This window comes from Lipophrys pholis, assembly GCF_963383615.2.
Source record: "Lipophrys pholis genome assembly, chromosome: 18".
Classification (NCBI taxonomy): Eukaryota; Metazoa; Chordata; class Actinopteri; order Blenniiformes; family Blenniidae; genus Lipophrys; species Lipophrys pholis.
In genome coordinates this window covers 9293544-9314454 of record NC_137646.1, presented here as the reverse complement: position 1 = coordinate 9314454, position 20911 = coordinate 9293544, and the positions used below count along the sequence as shown (strand labels likewise).

Genomic DNA, 20911 nt, shown 5'->3' with positions numbered 1-20911 from the left:
ATCTGTGACTTCACCATGATTAGTTGCACTTTCCTTTAATATTAAAAACATCTTTCATTTGAATTTGCAAAGCATGAAAGCACAGTGGATTGAAACACAACTTATTCCAGTTGAATCTGTCTTAAGTGCTGTGGGGGACCGGTGATGTCTGCGCAATGATTCATTTGTGATATATTGTGCAGCATGATTTATTTTTACACTCCAAACAGAAAGTTTCTCCGTCAGTCTGGGATCTGCTGTTGACACATGGCTGGGTGCTGATCTCCAAGACATTCAAGTCTTTATATCCGCTCATTGCTAACATGTAGCCACCAGCTAAAGTTAAACATGTAGCCACGGCCACGCACACCTGAGCTCATGTCAAGATTATTTCTACTGTTATAATTAATCAACAAACAATTTGTTAACATTGGAAGGTTGAAAAAGACTGAATAAATGGATAAACATGGTTTTGTTGTTTTTAGAATTGATTCACTCTTCTAAACTTTAAAATGTGATGACTTTGAGGACACCGGTCACCGTAAACTGTTTAAGTCCATTAAAGTTCCTCTACCAGAAAAAACTTTTAAAATATACTTCCTATCTTCTGCACAGAGAATAAACCAATAGATGGAAACAAGACCATCACCACTCATTTCTAACCTGCAGTTTCCCAAATCAATCACACCAAAGTCCAGATGGTTCCAAACAAACCAGAGTTTTTATGAGTGTAATGACGGATTTCCCTCAGAAAGGTACTGACAACGTATTAGAGATGTACAACAGCAACTAAAACTGGGTCCTAAATATTTTCATTTTTCCTGTGCGGGTAGAGTTACTTTAACTTGAAGAATTTAACCTTCAATAATAATTTGATTTAATTTGTTTTCTGACACTGTTCAAAATTATTTTTTTAAAAACCCACTTGATTAATTAAGGGTTAACTAAATGAAAATAAAACCTATTGAATCAACTTGCACTGGACAATGAGTGAACTTAAACGAAATAAGTTGTTGATACTCACATATTGACATATCTATATGTATATAATTGAGTTATTATAACAAAAGTAGTTGTTATGTTAAATTACATGAATTCAAATAAGTGAACTCCAATTACATTTAAGCCATTCTAACGTATTTCTTATTTGTACATTCTGGTAGGATTGGTAAAATACTTCTTTATGTAGCAAATGCTATTAATCATCACAAATCGAGTCACTGGATTAATGAATGTATTACAGTATTCAGAGCTTTATCTGAGGGAGTAGTATTTTTTCCGACGGTCGATGAATGCAGCATGATCCATGCAGGCAGTTTTTGGGGGAGGGGAGGAGGGAGGATGAGGAGGAAGAGGAGGAGGAGGAGGAGGAGGAGAAGTTTGAAAGGGGAAAGAAAGACGTTTGCGTGTCGGGCCGGGAGCAGAGTAGGACCGAGCCTCTGGAGGACTAAAACACCAGGAGAGTGCGGATACTTTCTATTTTTATTTTAAACCTTTGAAGTTGCCGGGGAGCCGCCGGGCACGCGCCTGCTCCTCTGTGCGTCGTCGCGCGGATTCACTATGAGGAGCGAGCCCGTTCTGTTCGCGTCCAGCAGGGGTGAGTGGCACTACCTGCCCCGGGGGCAAAAATCCCCCCCCCCCCCCCCCCCCAACACACACACACCCACACGCAGGAGAATGAATCGGAGCGCGTGCACGAGGCAGTTTCATTTTATCCCGGTGAAATTTTTTTCAGGACTTTGAGGTTATCAATGCTCCCTATTAGTCTATAACTTTGTACTTTAGCCTTCCTGCTCTTATTTCTTTGTGTTATGAACAAGTTTCTGTTATTTGCTGCTCTTTGTATTCCAGTTGGAACCCAGTTTCTGAGATTCTGAGTTTCTGAGTTTCTGAGAGTCGGACACTGTCATTAAAACCCTCAAATCAAACTCCTCCAGTCGTCTGGCAGCTGGATGGAACTTGACTGTAAAAGAAAAGAGAGGTTCCAGACCTGTGGGGGACTCTAGAGGGGTTTGACCTGGCTCCGGTCCACACCACATTGGGACTGTGAGCAACAGGCAACATTTGCATTCTCCATGACTTCTAGCAGAAGTTCATGCCACACTTTAACGTGCACAAATGAGCTCACTGTGTGTTTTCATGCAGGCTTCTGTATGTAGGTCAGTGACCCACAGGATTGTCACGATGCAGAAAAGAAGGGCATTGATTTGTCATGCACGCATCAGGTGTGTTTACTTGTCCAATTTGTGGCATTTCGATTTCACCTCAGTTGAAATGACTGTGACCTACTTTTACAGCCTGAATGTGCCTGAGATTGTTCAGTGGTGTGATCACACCAAGATGTGCAATCAGCTCTGTAAGATCTGCCCATTTATTGCACAATCTCCCCAAAACCATCCCAGATCATCACCCAGCAGTTTGCCAGGACCACGGCAGGTCATGTGACCCGACAGCCTCCCTCATGAATTGATTAAGCGCTTCATCCATTTGGTCACAAGTTGTAAATCTTGAAATCTCTTCTTGAAGGAATTTCGCTCATTGCATTTACATGGTCATGACACTTCCTGTCAATCTCACTGGATTAAGATTGAATCAATCCCACAATACTTTGCAACTGTGATTTGGGAAGAAAGTCCAAAGAAGTATGGAAGGTGGATTGTTAGGTCAACCAACGAACTTGTTGACTCTGTTTAGAAACTGAAAGGCAAAAGAGACTTCCTGAATGTTCAGAGTCTGATCAGAAAAATAAATCACATTCAGGATGTCTTGATCCCAATGGGGAAGTCGATGTAGCAGCCGCCATCTAGAAAAAGGATCAGCATCAACTTTCTTTCTGAATCGGCCTTACTGGGTCAGTATCTTCTAATAGAGCCTCCCCGGCTAGCTCAGCTGGTAGAGCATCAGACTCTCAATCTCAAGGTTCATGTTCCACGCTGGGCGCCACCTTCCCGTGGGCTCACCACCTGCAGGAAGGTTCTTAATCGGTGATGGTGCTCAGACTGTCACCCCCGCCACCCGGAAACGGATAAGCAGAAGAAACTGGATGGATGGATGGATCTTCTGATAGATGTGTTTAATTAAAGAATGCTCATCCTGATCAGGTCTTCATTCCCATCATTTCATGTGAACACAGCTGGAGATACAGAAATGTAATGACTCATTCATGAATCAATACAAAGTGGAAACGATCCCACTTCAATGGGAAAAATGTTTTTATACACCGTCCAGCTGAGAACTTCTAATTCTGAAAGTGGAAATTTCCTCAAAATATTTGTGGCGTCACTCAATACAACGGTATTCCTGCTTCAGCTTTTCAAATAGCATTACTAAAAATTCACCAGCTGTAAAACAGCCTAATCTCTTTGAGTGGCCAGTTTTTCCAGATGTATAGAAGTGAAGAATATAGAGTGTGCTGGGCTCCAGAGGTGATGATGACATTGGCTGTGCTTGTTCGCTGTTGGTTCATCGTTGTGAGGAGGCGTCAGCTGGTGAATGGGCCTTTCCTACCCGGTAACTTTACAAGTTCCCAGCTGCATGAGTAAACCATAAAGGAGTCATCACCTGGTACTCTCACGTATCCAGTCTCCCTTAAATTATCTTTAAATCAAATCTTAAATAAAATTTTTACTTATTTTGCTACTCCGACATTCTCATTACCAGTCTACCAATCTCATCCTGAGATCTCCAGAGCATCGGGGGAAGCGCTCGCAGGCGGCGTCCAGAATGTAAACAAAGATGAGGGAGGGTGGCTAAGCTAAGCTAAGCTAAGCTAAGCTAAGCTAAAGCTAACGCTGCGCCGGCTCCTGTTCTTCACTAATGTGTGTCTGTGGTGAATAAAGTGGACGAGATACGACTCTAGACACAGCAACACACCTTTGTCTCAGAAGCTATTATTGGTCATATTTACAGATAGACGTTTATACTGTACAATGAAAATCTTACTCTGCTGGTCCCCCAACCTATAATTAACTAAAAGATTGAAAGGAAAACAAAGAAGGAACAGAGAATGTACAGATAAATAGCTACTAAATAAAGTTTACAAAAAGAAAAAGGTATATTATATTCAGTCTGTAGCTAAAGTTGCTGTTTGTTATCATGAAGTTTGTTATGATAGAATAAATGTATTGTGTTTATTTGTCATGTTTTGGATATCCTTCCATGATCATGATTATACTTTATTATATGTATTATATATTATATTTCGTTATGTTGTTTAAAATGTGTGTGTGTGTATATACATATATATATATTTGTTTGTGTGAATTTAATTATGCTGTTTTAACAGATAGTCTTAATATGTGTGTGGCGGCATGGCTCTCTCTCTCTCTCTCTCTCTCTCTCTCTCTCTCTCTCTCTCTCTCTCTCTCTATATATATATATATAAGTGAAGTCCATTTAACGTTATAGAGGAGAAGTGCTGCTATTTAATAAGTTGTACTTATTCCCACTCCTTTTCAGACACGCAACCTTATTATATTTCTGCTGTTACTTTTTCAGTGCGATGGGTGAAATAACTTGGGTTGCTTGATGTGCACTGTCGATTTTATTATTGGAATCTGAACATGTTCGAAATAAAAAATGAAATGAAATGAAACAAATCCCTCCACAGATCCTAGATGAGTGATGAACACCTCAGATCTGTTCTGAGAATTACCACAACAAACTAACATTAGACTTCGATGCACTGACAGAAGAGGGTGATCAACCGTCCCACTAAAAGTGAATTTAAGTACTAACAACACAATGCCTGTTTTATGTTTATGTTTGATACGTAAGCATCTGGAGCTGACCCGGCCACCTGTCACATTTTAAAAGTCAGTATGGAACCTGAGCCAAGCAGTTTGCCACCCCTGGGTTAGATGCCATTAGCGTCTGCTAGCAGCTAAACTTAACAGAGAAGGGTTTATGATATTAGCCTCTTGTGGTGACGACAACATAGCCGCACAATCAAAACCTCCCGTTCTGGGGTGCGCACCCTAATGAAAGCCCAAACAAAAAAACATTTTCAAACGTAAGATTTCAGGCAAGTTTCAACTGACATGTTTTAACAAAGAAAGATGTGATGACTCCTGAATGCTTCTTGCAGCATCACACCTGGCTAACAGACTGCATGGTTCAATCAGAAATCATCCAGTAAGTTCACCCCCAAATTAAAAATAAACACATGGTTTTTGGGAAATGATACAGCACTTTCATCTGAGAACAAAATAAAAATGGAATGAATATATCAACATTAGGTGTGTCCACCTTTGGCCTCTCTCAATTTATAATGAAAATCATCTTTTTACTTGTTGAGACAGTGACATTGGTGGTGAAAAACCATGTGAATATAAATAAATGCTCCATACAGAGACAATAATAAACATGCCGAGTCTGGTTTATAAACAAGTAAGGAATACCTGCCCATTTTTCTCATTACAAGTTTACATTTTGCTGTGATGAATTCGAGGAGACTTCAGTTCACCTGCAGACACTTTCTGTAAGGCCGACGTTTCAATAAACCAGTTAACAAAACAACCTGTGAGCACAAAGCGGCGTATGTAAACAACAACAGTTTAGGGTCGATGAAATATTTAAATATTGTGGCTTGTTGAGAGTGACGATCTTCACTACCAGTCAGCCGTGTTGTAGTTGTTGGTACCATCCACAACTTTTGTCAGTGGGGATGCAACAAAACTCGTTTCGTGCTATGTCACGTCCTCTCACCCCATCTTCTCTCCCCATCCTCTCTATCCGTACTCTCACCCGGTTCTCTCACCCCATCCTCTCTATCCGTCCTCTCACCTTGTCCTCTCACCCCAACCTCTCCCCCGTCCTCTCACCCTGTTCTCTCACCCCGTCCTCTCACCCTGTCCTCTCACCCCGTGCCCTCACCATGTCCTCTCACCCTGTCCTCTCACCTCATCCTGTCACCCCGTCCCCTCACCCAGTCCCTTTACCCAGTCCTCTCACCCTGTCCTCTCACCTTGTCCTGTCATCTCGTCCCCTCACCCAGTCCCTTTACCCAGTCCTCTCACCCTGTCCTCTCACCTCGTCCTTTCACCCTGTCCTCTCACCCCATTCTCTCACCCAGTCCCTTTACCCAGTCCCTTCACCCCATCCCCTCAGCCTGTCCTCTCACCCTGTCTTCTCTATCTGTCCTTTCACCCCGCCCACTCACCCCGTCCTCTCACCCAGCCCACAAGACTGTTAGCATAAAAACCGAGACCCATGTCTTCAAGGGGACCAGATATCACCTGTTAGATCCAGTTCAGAGTTTGGGGGACGGTCGAGACGCCAAACAAAATGCTCTTCCCAGAAACTCCCTCAAGTCCGGATCAAGCAGGGAAATGTGAACTCGCTCACAGGCTTCTGTCTCTTCTTGCGAGGCACCGTGACGCTGAGCAGGATTCTGTGTGGACCATGCCGTCCCATCCAGGACTCTTCAGTTCTTGTCCACTGTTGTTGAAAGGATGAAGGCTGGGTTTAAAATGGACCATGTCCATCTTCTGATGCATACTTGTCACAGGATAAAGAACTTGTTGTTTCAGGTCCATGTCCATCCAACAGGTATTTCATTCGCTGTCGATGAAGGCAGATTGATTTGTTGGAGTTGCACAGAAGGTGTGTCGTCACACTAGGAAACATTTTCAGTCACATTCGATCTGTACATCATACTGTACAAAACTGTGCAATTGGCAGGTTACATTATGGGTTGTAGAGGTAAGCTGTTGTGACAAATAAAGATGTCTTCATCTCAAACAAAGTGGGAGTTATGGAACTGATGCTTGATTTTAGTACAGCTCGGAAAAGGCCTTGCTAATGGCGATGTTAGCTAATCCTACTATACACTCCATGACTGTAGAGCCGCATTTTTAAAAACATAAATGTTTCTTTGCTTTCTTCTGTATTATTTTCTCAATTTGTGACCTCATCCACTATTATGAGACTTGTTTTGTGGTGTGGTGACCTTAAAAAGGAGTCTGCTTCTCATTATCCTGCGTTGCTAGACAACACGTGTAGCTCCATTAACAACACATGCAGCATGCTTCAGTGTAAAATCAGGGCTTCTAATATGACTGTCGATGCTGAATTCCGAACTTTGGAGTTTTTGTACAATATAAGCACGGGGTTCCTGTCCTTGTCCTCATCTGGCCTGGATTTTAAAACAACTAAATTGCTGTTGAGGTGAATTTTAGGGAAGCACCGATCCACGTTTTTTTCACTTCCGATCTGATCTTGATACCTAAATTTGTATATATGCCGATACTGATACTATTCCAATTCCAGAGCTCTGTTTACTTTAATATTATTATCATTATTGTTGATTTTATATGAGGCTGTAATAAAGTCCTCTCCACGTATTAAATGTAGGAATGTATACATGTATTCTCTCAAAAGACAACTTGAGGGTAGTATCAGGTCAGAAAAGGAAGCTGTCCAAATGGAACAAAAATAGTTTGTACTATGTGCGGGTCTGCGTGACGTCATCATCTCATAATAAACTAGTTATACCTTTAAAACCTCAGAATGACTTTGTTAATCCCTGGGGAAATTCTTTAGCAACGCAGCACAAACAGTGATTTTTCCAGCTCTCACGCAGCTCCAACCATTGGGACTATTTTCAGGAAGTTTTGCGTGGAGCAGGACACAGCTTCATGGAGGTGTGAATCGACTGCTACGGCCTGGAGGAGCTGCTGTTCATTGTTTTGATTCCGCAGTCAGTGCCGTTCTCCTCGGAGAGCTGGAGTTTTAAAACGGTGACGTCTGGCTGCAGAGCGCCGCCTCGCTGGACAACGGCCTTGCAAACATTGTACATTGCTGTGTTGTTTTGCAGTGTTTTGAACGTAAAATACGTTCAAACAGCGACATGTTGTCATGAGAAGTTGGATAGCACAGTGCTGCTATGCTAGCCTGCTGGCTGGCTGTAAACTGTGGAATGGATTTCCTGACTCATTACTCCAGGAAAGCAGAGCAGCCTGCAGGGAAACACTTGTGGAGTCGCGGCTTCATGGATCGGAAACCTCCGCAGGTGGGATCTGAAATTTCTAATATGTGAATTACGTTGGTATAGGAACCCGATACCGATACTGGATCAGATCGTATCGGCCCCATCCCTAGTGAATTTACCTCATTGTAATGAGTGCTGCCCACTCAGCTCTGCCCAGTTAACGCTGTCTAGCTGTGAGTTCCAGTCATACATCGGCCAGGTCAGATCTCGTGTGACTCCACACTGCAGCCACAGCTTTCCTAACATAAGCCTGGAATGACAACACAAATGCTGCATATCTCGAGTTTCTCCTGCCTGTGGCTGTGAAAGGAGCTCCTTACAATAACAGGACCGGCCCGGCAGCTGCAGGGTATCAGGTGGCCTGTCGACGCTCCTCGCCTGGCTTTTGCCGAGGTTCTTACAGACATCCATTGTGTAGAGAGGTTGTAATCACATCTCAGCAACTCGCAAGCGTGCAGAAGATAATGTTTTGGTTTGGAGGTTTGGTTTAGCCAATGTGATTTCAAGAAAAACAATATACAGGTATGTGATAGTTTCAGAAAGTCAGCTACTTCACCTACCTTCCCCACTGACCTTTTTAGTGTTCGAACATACATTTATAATAATCAGACGAATGTCCTGAAGGGCAGAAGCTGTTGTTGCCTTTCGGTTTATTGGTGGCAGTCTGCACTGTAATCATCGAGGCCTTGAAGTCAAATGCTTTAAGTAGTCCTGGACTCACTGCATATCACTGCAGAGGCCGTCACAGTTTTATTTGTACCATTACCATGCTCAAATAGCCCCTGTGTGCCTGTGAATTACATCTTAACAATCTGGAAAAAAGACTCAACAGAAGCAATTAAAAGACCCAAAGGTGTACAATGATAACTGTACTATGTTCCAATCATGTCAAAATGTTAATTTAGAAGAGGAGGGGTGTCAAATGCTGTTATTACACTAGAGGAGTCGTAGCAGACAGTAGCACAGCACCTAGCGGGCTGTTTCTCTCTAATAACATAGTGAGAGCCTATTTGTGTTCCACCAAACCCATTTTAAATTAGTGTTAATTGCAGTATGTGAATGTGATGATTCAATTCTCTACAATTTTTCAGGCCGACTGAATCCGTCCAGACGGTCAGATGACTCCAGGGGTTTGGCCAGTTGGCCATGTCTCCAATGGGAGCCAACGAGGGCACCACGGCACTGTGGTTAGGATAGCAGGATATTCACGGTTTCACATTCACTGTTTAATTGGAGCCATCTTTTTGTGTTGATTCTGTAAATTCTCTTCCTGATTATGTGGGTTGATCCCTTGAAACCTCTACAGAATAAAGAAGGTAGGAAGGATGGATGGAAGACGGCATGAGTCTTAATAAAGTGCTTGACTGCAATAGCCTGTGTTGTCTGGCCTCAGCCTTCTATCAATCTCACAATCAAGCCTTCCATCAGTAATTCTACCTCTTCTTGTGCTTCTTTCAAACCGAAACCTCTTGAATAAAGTAGTTGTTACAAAAAAGGAGCTGTAATAATAGTTCTTGTCTGTTAGGACCCTTGTTGTCTGAGTCTCCCTGATGGCTGCTGGTGGATTAGGAGGAAACACAATGAACTACTTTGGCAAAAGTCAACAATTTCTTCCAGCATGGCAAGAGCTCTTTCTTGCTTATGGTGTGCCACGTTTTGGGGACAAAAGAAATCCCTCAAGTGTTAAAGTGTTTATTGCCACTTATTGCAGCGTTCCTTGCAGAAATTCTTGCGTCTACAAGCAATTAATTGGAGCACGTCTGATGTGGGCAGAACGGGTACATGGTGTCACTGTTCCGGCCCATTTGGTTCTGTTTTAGAGGTGGGGGTCGCGTTGCTATTGGGCCTCTTTGGCCCAAATGATGATTGAAGTTTTAAAGCTTTCATCTGTCAGTCCAGGAGCCCCCTCCGTTTGGTGGTGGTTGTGGAGGGGGGCACAACGGATCTGGAGAGCACGAAGTGATGTGCAGAAATGAGTTTTTTAATTATTACCCCCTTGTCTCTAAGTCAGTAAGGTGTCATAAAGAGAGATTTTAATTTGGGACTGTGTAATCATAGCCATCCCGGCCTTCCACCCAATGTCAATATCCATCTGGAAAAACATGAACAGAAAGATATGAATCCATTGTCGAGCTAAAGCAAAACCCAGAGGACCCAAATGCCAAAGAGCACATTTTCATGTGGCCTTAATGGAACAGGCAAGTCTCCTGATTTACCATCACATCCAGACATTCAATATCGGTTAAAATTCTCCTCTGTAGTCCTGGCATTCATGGTTACTTTGGTCATTTGGTTCCATTAAGCAGGGATCATTTCTGATGAGCCTCACCAGGCAACTTTGATAGGCTTATTATTCTAATAGGATGAGCTGGTTAACTTGTTATGCTGTCTGTCTTGAACAAAGCTTTAAAGCTGCACAGTGGGGTACCACAATGGGGCAGATGACAGAGTTGGTGAAGGATTTACTTATAGAGATAACAACAGCTGCAGAAGGTTTAATGAACCATGAATTCTGTATTGCAAAAAGACTTAAAACTGTGTTGATTTCATGTGTTTGGACTAGTTTATGTTTGTGCCGTCTGCTAGGTATTCTCTGTTTTGTCCCCCAAACAAGTATGTTGATGTGTATTGGTTGGATGTAAGTTGTCTTGATAGTACAAGCCTGATGTAGTGCAATGTAATGGAGGAATAAACCAGTTTTTATTGGTCAGACAATTTGATGCGTAATTAAAGTTGTTATTGGAAATTGTGAGCTCTCACAATGACTGTAGAGCTGCCAATTCAGGAACTTTACTTACTTTGGCAAACTTTTCCAATTCTCAAACCTTCTAAAATTACATTTATAGTTGAATATTAGCCACTTTCCATCGTGAATGTGACAGCTCTTCACATTGCGTGAGACTATGTTGTGTGGACATTATTAAAACCGAGATTGTCTTTGCAGTATAAGTTTTACAGGGTTTTAATTTAGGACCTAAACTCCAAGTGGTTTGTCTCATCTCATCTCATCTCATCTCATCTTGTTTCCCATTAATCACTAGATTGTTGTCTTCAATATATTTTCATATCTCATCAATCTACAGAGTATTTCATTGCAACAATAAGTGACATCATGTTTCTTTGTTCAGCGTTATGCGTTGCCAAGTGCAGTTTTTGCTTGACTTAGATTCCAAACCAAAACCCAATAAAGTTCACAGTGAGAACTTTTTCACAAATTTTATCTGGCATGTCAATCAGTTCAAGGAAAGTGGTTCACAGCTGAAATCCAAGAAAAGAGAATAGTAATAAACTGCTGTATCAACATGGTTGTGTTGATTTATAAGTATTGATGCTGCAGTCTAACTTCAAACTTACAGTGTTGTGATTCCTTCACTGCTGACCTGTCATTCACTGATTTTAGAACCATTGGATCATCATTTTTGTAATAAAACCACACACACATGTAGCAGACAACTATCTGCTCTAAACATTAACAATGGAAGGACACGGACAATCGGACAGACAGACGATCAAGTTGGATGGTTATTACAGTGACTGTCAACTATAAAACTACCAAGTCCCAGGAGAATCTGGACAGGAAGTCATGACACTCTGGAGGAATCACTGTTCTTATTGTCCATCTACTGAGCATGTGCCAAAGGACTATTTACTAAGGCCGTGGTGCGGCTGTGCAGTAGCAGCACTCCTGCTGCACGGAGCCCGAGCTTTTCCAGAAAGTTTTGTTTTTATCCGTCGACATGGTGACAGAGCTGGAGCGTTCTCAAAGAGTTTCACCTTGGCAGTTGTTTCCAGAAGCACTGTTGTTGTGCAAACAAATGGCAAAATTGTTGTTGTGTAAACAGGCCCTTAGTATTGCTGGCTTTTCAGGAAGTCAGACCTGTGTTTTCACCATTTGCGGTCAGTCTTATGCCCGAGATGTTTTCAGATGGATAGATCAGTGGATCCATAGCGATGCCTTTTATTGACTTGCACTCTACATAGCCTCACTAATGAAAAAGCTCTGTGCAATATGACATTTCTCTCACCCAGTCAGCTACAGTACCATTCTCACTCCGATCACAGAAACCACATGTTCTCCACTCCCACCAGATGATACAAAGTCGAAGCTGGAGCTTTCCGACACTTTCCCTCCAAGCCTTCACCCCCACCTCCCTTTCTCTGGCCTCCCTTTAATTATCCTTTTACAAGAGATACCAAAGAGAACATCATCGTTCCTCCTGAACATTATCCATCTTTAGCTCGCTTTTGGCCAAGCCTTCTCTCCACCAGCCTGTTTTGTCCTCTCATATCTTCTGTAAACCTCTGTCAGCACTGCCCTATCCCTCCATCTCTAACCCTCTCTACCCCCCCAGTCCTTCCCTCTGATCAGGGCCTCTGCAGATGTGTGTTTGTGGTCGGGGAAACATCTGCTTGTATGGTAAACCACCTGTACTGTTCGATCGTAATCAGGCCCGCTCTGTGATGTTCGCTTGGCATGCTGGGATGGAATGAAGAAAACACACCAAACCTCATAATTACAGATCTGAGGAGCAGGGAGAGGGCGAGAGACAGCTTGTCTTTCATCAGAAGCTAATGCAGCATCGCCCGTCCTCTGATCTGCCGGGAGCTCTCGCTTTCGCCTGGTGTGCATCCAAGTTGAGGCTTTACAAAGCCTTTATGAAGAATTTATGACGGGAGCATTTCACGACTTTGACAGCTTTCACAAAAAACTGAGGATGGTGCAAAGTCTGAGACGCACTAAAAAAATTTTTATGTTGAGTTCACGATGAAATGTCCCCCAAAAAAAGATTTTAATCAGTGATGACATATTTTATTATCAAAGGTTTAATTATGGGGAAAAGCCCTTTTTGGAGGCCCTGATTGGAGGTTCCTGTCCTGTCATGTGACCTTGGTTCAGTGGTTCACAACCCCAAGGTTCAGGATCTGCTTGGAGGGGCTCCTGGGACTGTCAAATCTGGATTTGTTTGTCAAAGAAAGATACTTTCCTAAAATGTAGATTAGCTGTGTGAAACCTCCAGTTAAATTTATGTGGGTTTGGCCTCACACTGCGTTTTGACCAATCGGAGCTCTGGGAGGGGATTCAGGGATGGAGTAGGTCGGAGAAGTAGGTTGAGACCCAGCTGTGTTTGGGTGGCTCAGTGTAGAGTCAGTAACCATGACGATGGCAGACCATAAACCAACCTCAATTAACAGCCAGTGTCTTACTGTAACAGTCAACCCACAGTGGAGTTGGGTTTCCACAGCACCACAGAAAACCCAAGCCAAGGTGATTGGCTGTTTGGCTTGTCATACCTCCTACACAGGCTGCTACGCCTTTTGAAATGACAGAAATACAGGGTTTTGTGTCGGCACTGAACCACTTCTATAAGCCACTCACCCATTGTCACATTAAAACCAGTAGGGGTACTTACAGTCTGGCCAAATATCAAATAATAGTGGTTTTTAAACTACGTATGTATGCAAATCTGACCAGATCGAGCTGCAGTCACGTTTACTGGAGGTGTCATGATGCAAATACAGCAGTTGTGTCATTGCGTCATTTGCAGGATGGGTATCAAAATCTACGTATAAAAAGCCGGTTAATTGCACCACAAAACGGAGCTTTGTTGAATTCAGCAATGCGACAAGAATTTGGGGTGAATAAAGTTCTATTCTATTGCATAGGTGCTGAGTGCCTATCGTCAAGTTTTAACCCGGAGAAACCTCAGATTTCAAGCTGTGTTTGACTCTCCCAAACTGATGCTAATAATAGCTCATAATCCAGTCATTTCAGAGCATGCAAAGTGATGCCAAAATAAGTCAAATTGTTACCAAACGCATAAATTCACCTGAATTCAAAGCACTTGATGATCCACTTTTTCCTATGGTGGAAAACAAAGGATTCTGCTTGATATGCTCACATATGAAACTGCATCACTTTCTCCACTATGCTGCTCTTTTGAGTAAAGTAATACTGAAGCTGTCTTCAAATTGTGTCAACTTATAGAAATTGGACTGATCTTTGTTGGAGTAGCATTTGTCTGAAACAATGAGGGTCTGTATGTGTAACACTGATATTCAAACTGCCATTAAAGCAGATCTTGCATCTCAAAATTCAACCATTACTGGTTGAATATGGACTAACAAAAGCAAAGCTGCACTGTTGCCAGGAAAGAACGGGGCGGGACGGGTTTTCATGCGGCTGCACTGACAAAAGTTGTGGATGGTACAGAAAAAAACCTAAACACCTTTTCCGCCACCCCTCCGTTGAGGTACCGAGCACTGAGGAAGGGTCTGTGAGGAGGAGCGGCGCGACAGAGTTGGTCTTGGTGCGCCTTGCTGTACTGTACCCTCCTGCACCGCCCCGCTCTGACACGTACTGCGCGGTGGGACCGCGGCTAAAGTGCGTTAGGAGCTATAATTGTATGCTGAGACAGTTGGGATGTTGGGGATGATTGATAGTGACTTCAGTCAACAATGTGAGCAGATTGTACTGGAACGTTTGACCTCTCTGATCAAAGTTAAACTACCTGGTGTAAACGATCACTGCAGCTGAAATGCTCATGTGAACAGCTCTTCGCTACATTAATCAATTAATCTTCATCTGAACATATTCATTGGATTTAAAGAAGTCTGACTGGTTTATGTACAGTGCGGCAGACCGTGAGCTCAAACTGAACCTTATGAAGAGCTTTTGGGTGAAAACTGCATTCTTTCATTCACAGAACTCTTAGTCACTTCCAGGTATTACTTGTCATTTTTTCTTATTGGTGGTTCACCTGTTTTGACAATTGGCAGGTCTGTTTCTGTTTAAAGACTAGATTCATCTGCATGACTTTAGTAATGTAGTCATTAACATAAATTGAAGGAATAACTCAGCTCTGCTACTTCATTGACAGTAGAAACTTGAAATATGATTGATTTTTGGCCTTGTGTGTTTTGGAAAACTAGATGATGAAGATGATTGGCAAAATACACATACTCTATACTCAGAAACAATACTTCGAGATGGGGGAGCTGGATTCCTTGTTGTGAATGTAGACAAATCCTGACCTGAAAAAGTCCCAGACACTCAGGTTAAACACATCCCTGAAGTGTTAAAAACACTGTCAGTAACAAGAAACAGACACCTGAAACACACACACACACACACACACACACACACACACACACACACACACACACACACACACACACACACACACACACACACACACACACACACACACACACACACACACACACACACACACACACACACACACACACTGAGCAATACCTTATCTATCAGCGAGCCATCAGTCACAACAGCTGCATTCTGGGAAGAAGGCAGAAAGCTCCTCCTCCTCCCTCTAACCTGGATAAGCATTTTTGAGCAGACAACAACAGCAGAGCCGCAGGATCTCGAGTTCTCCGGGAGACCTGAACATGACCCTCTCTCACTCTCTCACTCTTTGTCTCTGTCTCTCTGTTTCTCTCTCTCTTTCACACACACACACTAAGAATGTTTGCACTAACAGGTATTCACACTTCCCAGAGAACAGAACACAGGGATTTTGTGTGTGTGTGTGTGTGTGTGTGTGTGTGTGTGTGTGTGTGTGTGTGTGTGTGTGTGTGTGTGTGTGTGTGTGTGTGTGTGTGTGTGTGTGTGTGTCTTAATCGTTTTGTTTGGAAAGAGCTCCTTTCATTTGTCGTACAGGCCGGGTGTTGACACAGCAGCTGTGGTTGGAGTCTGAAGTTTTTGGGACTGCTTCGAAAGAACTGAAATATTAAGGACCTCAAGCAAAAACTAAAGTGAGAAACGTGTTAGAAATAAAGTGTTTAGCGTCATTAGAGACATTCATGCTTGGCGTCATGTGGAGGACAATGGTAGGAAGGGAAAGAAAATAGAGGTGTAGAAGGGAGTTCAATGACATGCAAAAAAGGGAGAATGAAAAGAAAAAGGGCGTGGGCGCTTTGTTTTTCCTGCTCGCCCTCAGGACATGTTTGAGGGTGGTCCCTCCCCACTTGGTTTTCCTTCGCCGTCTCTGGTGAAGCGGAGAGCTTGCTTTAGGTTTTTGTTCAGGTTGAACTTGTTGACCACCCTGGTGGGGGTAAAGCACCTCACAGGTGGATCAGAACTCTACAGAGTCTTCATTTCAATCAGACTACATGTCTGCTCTGCTGTTTCATAACAAAACCAAATGGTGACTAATTAATGCCACAACCTGATCCTGCTTTCAATAGACTCCACAAAACTGCCAATAACCTGACACTGCTCATCAAGTGCTGCAAATGTGTGATTGTACGACCCAAAAGTGCCGAAGCTTAGTTTTAACCCTTTAGGTCAACCTAAACCAAAACCAGTCTGAACCCAGTCCCAAAACCGGACCGATTAAGAGTCACGACGTAGGTCTAGAAAACAGTCTGTTCACAGTCTAGAAAATAGTCCAGACAAGAATTGGGCACAAAGCCAGCTTTAACAACTCCAAAAACTATGGATGCACCGATCAACGATTTTTCACTTCCGATCCGATCCCGATACCCGAATTTGGATATCTGCAGTACTGATACTATTCCCGATACCAGAGCTCTGTTTACTTTAATATTATTATCATTATTGTTGACTTTAAATGAGGCTGTAATAAACTCCTTTCGTCAGTAAAGTATGAAATGTACGAATGTATACATGTATTCTCTCAAAAGACAACTTGAGGTTAGTATCAGGACAGAAAAGGAAGCAGTACAAAGTATTTTTGTTCCATGTGGACCATGTGGGGGTCTGCGTGACGTCATCATCTCATAATAAACTAGTTCTATCTTTAAAACCTCAGAATCACTTTATTAATTCCTGGGGAAATTATTTAGCAACGCAGTACCAACAGAATGTTTCCAGGGAGTTTAGCGTGCAGTAGGACGCAGCTTCGCGGAGGTGTGAATCGCCTGCTGACAGCCTGGAGGAGCTGCTCTTCATTGTTTTGATGTCAGTGCTGTTCTCCTTGGAGAGCTGGAGTTTTAAAACGGTGACGTCTGGCTGCAAAGCGCCGCCTCGCTGGACTAGGGCTTTGCAAACATCCACGTTGCTGTGTTGCTTTGCAAACATTGCACGTTGCTGTGTTGCTGTGTTGCTTTCTGGTGTTTTAAGTGCAAAATCCGTCCAATCAGCAACATGTTGTCATTAAAAGTTGGATAGCACAGTGCTACTTCCCTAGCCTGCTCGCTGGCTGCAAACTGTGGAATGGATTTCCTGACTCATTACTCCTCGTCTCATTGAGACCCGCCTCCCTTCAGGAAATCCAGTCCACAGTTTGCAGCCAGCGAGCAGAGCTGCAGCAGGGAAACACTGTGGAGTCATTTCAGTAACAGTAAAACACAGAAGAGCCTCGGAATATTCAATAATTGGTCACATTAGACTATCAATGGCAGAAATGGTGTCCTACAGTAAATAATTATGGAGATGAAATCTTTGGTAATATAATAATAGTAATAATAAGGATAAGAATGATAATTATTATTATTATACATTTTATTTATAGCACACTTCTCAAATCAAAATCTCAAAGTGCTACAAATAAGTATATAAGTTAAAAGATAAATAAAACAGTAAGGGTTATTGGTTTTAGTGTTGCACAAATTTATAGTAACCAAACTTTTCAGACTGATGAAAACTACAGTATATTTTCGAAGTCAGTAGATAATGTATTAAAGGGTTCCAGTTATGTCTTTAAGTCCAACCTGTGACTTTCAGGCTTCCAGTGATTCTGACGTCTTCCATCCATCTATCATCTCATCAGTGTCTTCTATATCTACCTATTCACTTCCCTACTCCTGTCTTCTTTTCAAAATTCAACCTCGCACCCAAAGTCGACTCTCTGGATCCAGTTTACCTTTAGCTTTCTGCTCTCGTGCCTCCTCATTGGTTGATGCAGCCACTCCCCTCCTCTCTCCTGCAGAGTAATCAGATTATATGAGGAATGTGTGAAAGTAGTTCATCCCCAGAGTCACGTCCAACAGCAGAACCTGGAAGTCTCGACACGTCTCAGTAATTTATTGTCCAATGATGAGATGTTGTGATGAAAAGCTTCAGGCAGTAATGTTCTGGGATGTTTTCCAGCGAGCAGCACTCACCTGTTGTTGGTTAGATGAATACCTGTGTGATGGACAGAGCGAGTGGGACCTGATGGTGTTTTGAAGGAGATAGAGAGGTTTTGTTATATTGTGTATATTGAGCGATTGGTAGTTTGAACATCAAGTCCCTGCTGGAAACCCAGACCAGGTCCAGCAGGAGGAAACCCAGACCAGGTCCAGCTATGTTACTGTAGACTGGCCTCTGACTCTCTGATTACCGACTGTTTTTTACCTTTTGTGTACAAGATCGTGCATCTTTTAAATGTAGTTCTGCAATAAACTAATACTCTAATAATAGTCATACTTTTTTAATCTCGTGGAAATATTCCTTTTATCTGCATTAATCCTTATTACTAGGAAGCTTCATTGTGCTGATCGGGGGGACCTGAAAGCGGTTAAGGACCAATCCATACTTACCATGTCCACTTGTGGGCGGAGTCTGCCTGGCCTCAAAAACGTCATCCACCCCGGTGCACGTAGCGAGCTTCCGACTGGGCGCTAGTGTGAGGAGATTCTCCGTCTCCCCGTCTGAACAATCACAATTTAAAAGAAAATAAAGAGCCGGAGGCTCAGAACTTCTGGAGTGAAACATAAACTACTTGAGGAAAGGTGGAGAACACCGGGCAGCAGAAGTGGAGATAGTTTCGGGGATGTTTTGGAATCCCCATGGAAGTGAACCCAGAAGTGTAGTAAAATGTAGTATGGATTCAATTGTGTGCTAACCGGCGGCCTGCGGACGGTCTGCAGACACAGCATGTGGACAGTATGTAGGAGCCTTCAAGGTCTTGCTGAGGGACCAACAGTGGTGACCCGTCTGCTATGTGACTTGAGCCAGTAAACTTCCCATTCAAGGTCCATTTGTTTAACCTCTGGGCTTGATAATGGTGCAAGACACTCCGTCCATCCAGTGGGAGACACTTTGGGCTTCAGAGTCTTGCTCAAGGACACTGCGACATTTAGACAATTGGAGATCTGGAATCCAACCTGCAACATTCCATTTGAGAGATGACCACTCTACCAACTGAGCCTAATTAAATTAATTACATTGATTAGATTAATCACAGAGTCAAATCAGAATCCCAACTGTTCTTTTCAGAACGTATGTGAGTCATTCGTACATCTGTTTAGCTTACAGTCATCCTGGTCACCTGTTCACTGTAAAGGTAAATGTGCTCTGTGTGCCAGACACTGACAATTTGACTGGATGACTCCCAGGCCTCGATTACATGACAACGAAAACGAGTGGAACCACAAAACTTTCATCACATTTGGGGTCCGTTTACACGACACTGGTGCTCGGAGTCTCTGCAACATAACCGCTCCCAAGGTGGAACTTCTCTTTGATGCTCGGGACTCCCCGATACAGAGACAGACGGTTATTTGCAAGCAAATTTTGACATTTTTAATCACAAATAACAATATGTTTATGTAAATGTAAAGCACTACTGGAAGCTTTATGGAGCCTGATGTCAGATTTGTGTAATCTTCATTTTAAATCGTATTTATATTCATCAACCTCTCATCTTATTACATTGTTTTCATATTTTTATTGTTCATTAAGTTTCCCCGATGCACTCTTATACATGTCATCTTCCTCAAGTTCTCTACATTTTTCTTTCTGTCTTGTTGATTCGATAAATCTTGAAAAGTAGTCAGAAAACGTGTTCAGAAATAAGTTTTTGAGCTTTATCATCATAAGTAAGACTTCCTGTCTGCAGTCCGGTGTCACTTCAAACTCCATGCAGTATTTTGTGAGACCTACATTTCAATACATCTGCTACTCAGCAGCTCCTTCTCTTGGGTAAATGATGTTAAGTAAATTGAGATAAACTTCTTATCGCTCCTCTTCATTCTTCTGATACCAACCACAGGTTTACAGAAAGTTCCACTTGTCACCAAACCGGGTCCACAAACAGCGTCGCTATCAGAGTCCTCATTTCTAGACCCAACCCTCAACACACACACACACACACACACACACACACACACACACACACACACACACACACACACACACACACACACACACACACACACACACACACACACACACACACACACACACACACACACACACACACACACACACAAACACAGAGTGCTGAGATAAGATCTTGTGCAGTCGTAAACACAGATGCTCTGCGTTCCTGCTGTTGTTTGGCTCCAGACGCTCATATTTCTGCCGTGAAGCGTCCGTCAGGTGGGCTGCCAACCCCCGTGGTGATTGATCCACTGACTTCACTGCTTGATTTTTCCACCTCGGTACCTGGCTGCTCCTCCGCTGATTATGGAACTGTTTTGCTCTCTTTCAGGGTCTGTTTCATGTTAAAGTCCACAACAGGCTCTGACGAAAGCATCCTGCCCATCACTGCTGAGTCATGACCGATTATTTAGTGCTTCTGTGAGATTTGGTGGCTCACAGAGTGATTTTCTTTGCCTGATGGTGTTATGTGGTCAAAGAACTCAACGACAGAGAGCGATTATATATATTATTCTGTCTCACATTCGTCACTACAATGTCATATCTGAAATCAGAAATACTCACTGAAGGGTTGTCTGTGTATCAATGCCCCCATTTAAGTAAAAGAACAATATCTATTATTTTTCAGAAAAAGAAATCTCCATTGCTATTCAGTAAGGGAGCAGAATATTTTGGTATTTATGACATTATCAGAAGTGATGACAGAACCTCAGTGGGACAGTGATGGACTACCAAAATCAAAGATTAGCAGAATAGGAACTATGTCTCATTATTGCATCGAAGGATGGTAAATTTTAAATACATCATACAGTAGTATTGTAGTAGTAAATGACTTCTCACTACTGCGTGGTTATATCATACGAGCACTGCACAGG

At 42.7% G+C, this 20911-nt stretch overlaps 1 protein-coding gene across 1 annotated transcript in view; it reads left to right on the top strand.

The window, feature by feature from the left end:
- Nucleotides 1-1343: 1343 nt before the first annotated feature.
- The window catches only part of afap1 (actin filament associated protein 1), a 67377-nt gene continuing 47809 nt past the window's right edge, over nt 1344-20911 (top strand). The window contains exon 1 of the mRNA XM_080486503.1: nt 1344-1576. Within this exon, the coding sequence (XP_080342629.1) occupies nt 1540-1576 (37 nt within the window). The 5' untranslated portion in view covers nt 1344-1539. The remainder of the gene's footprint in view (nt 1577-20911) is intronic.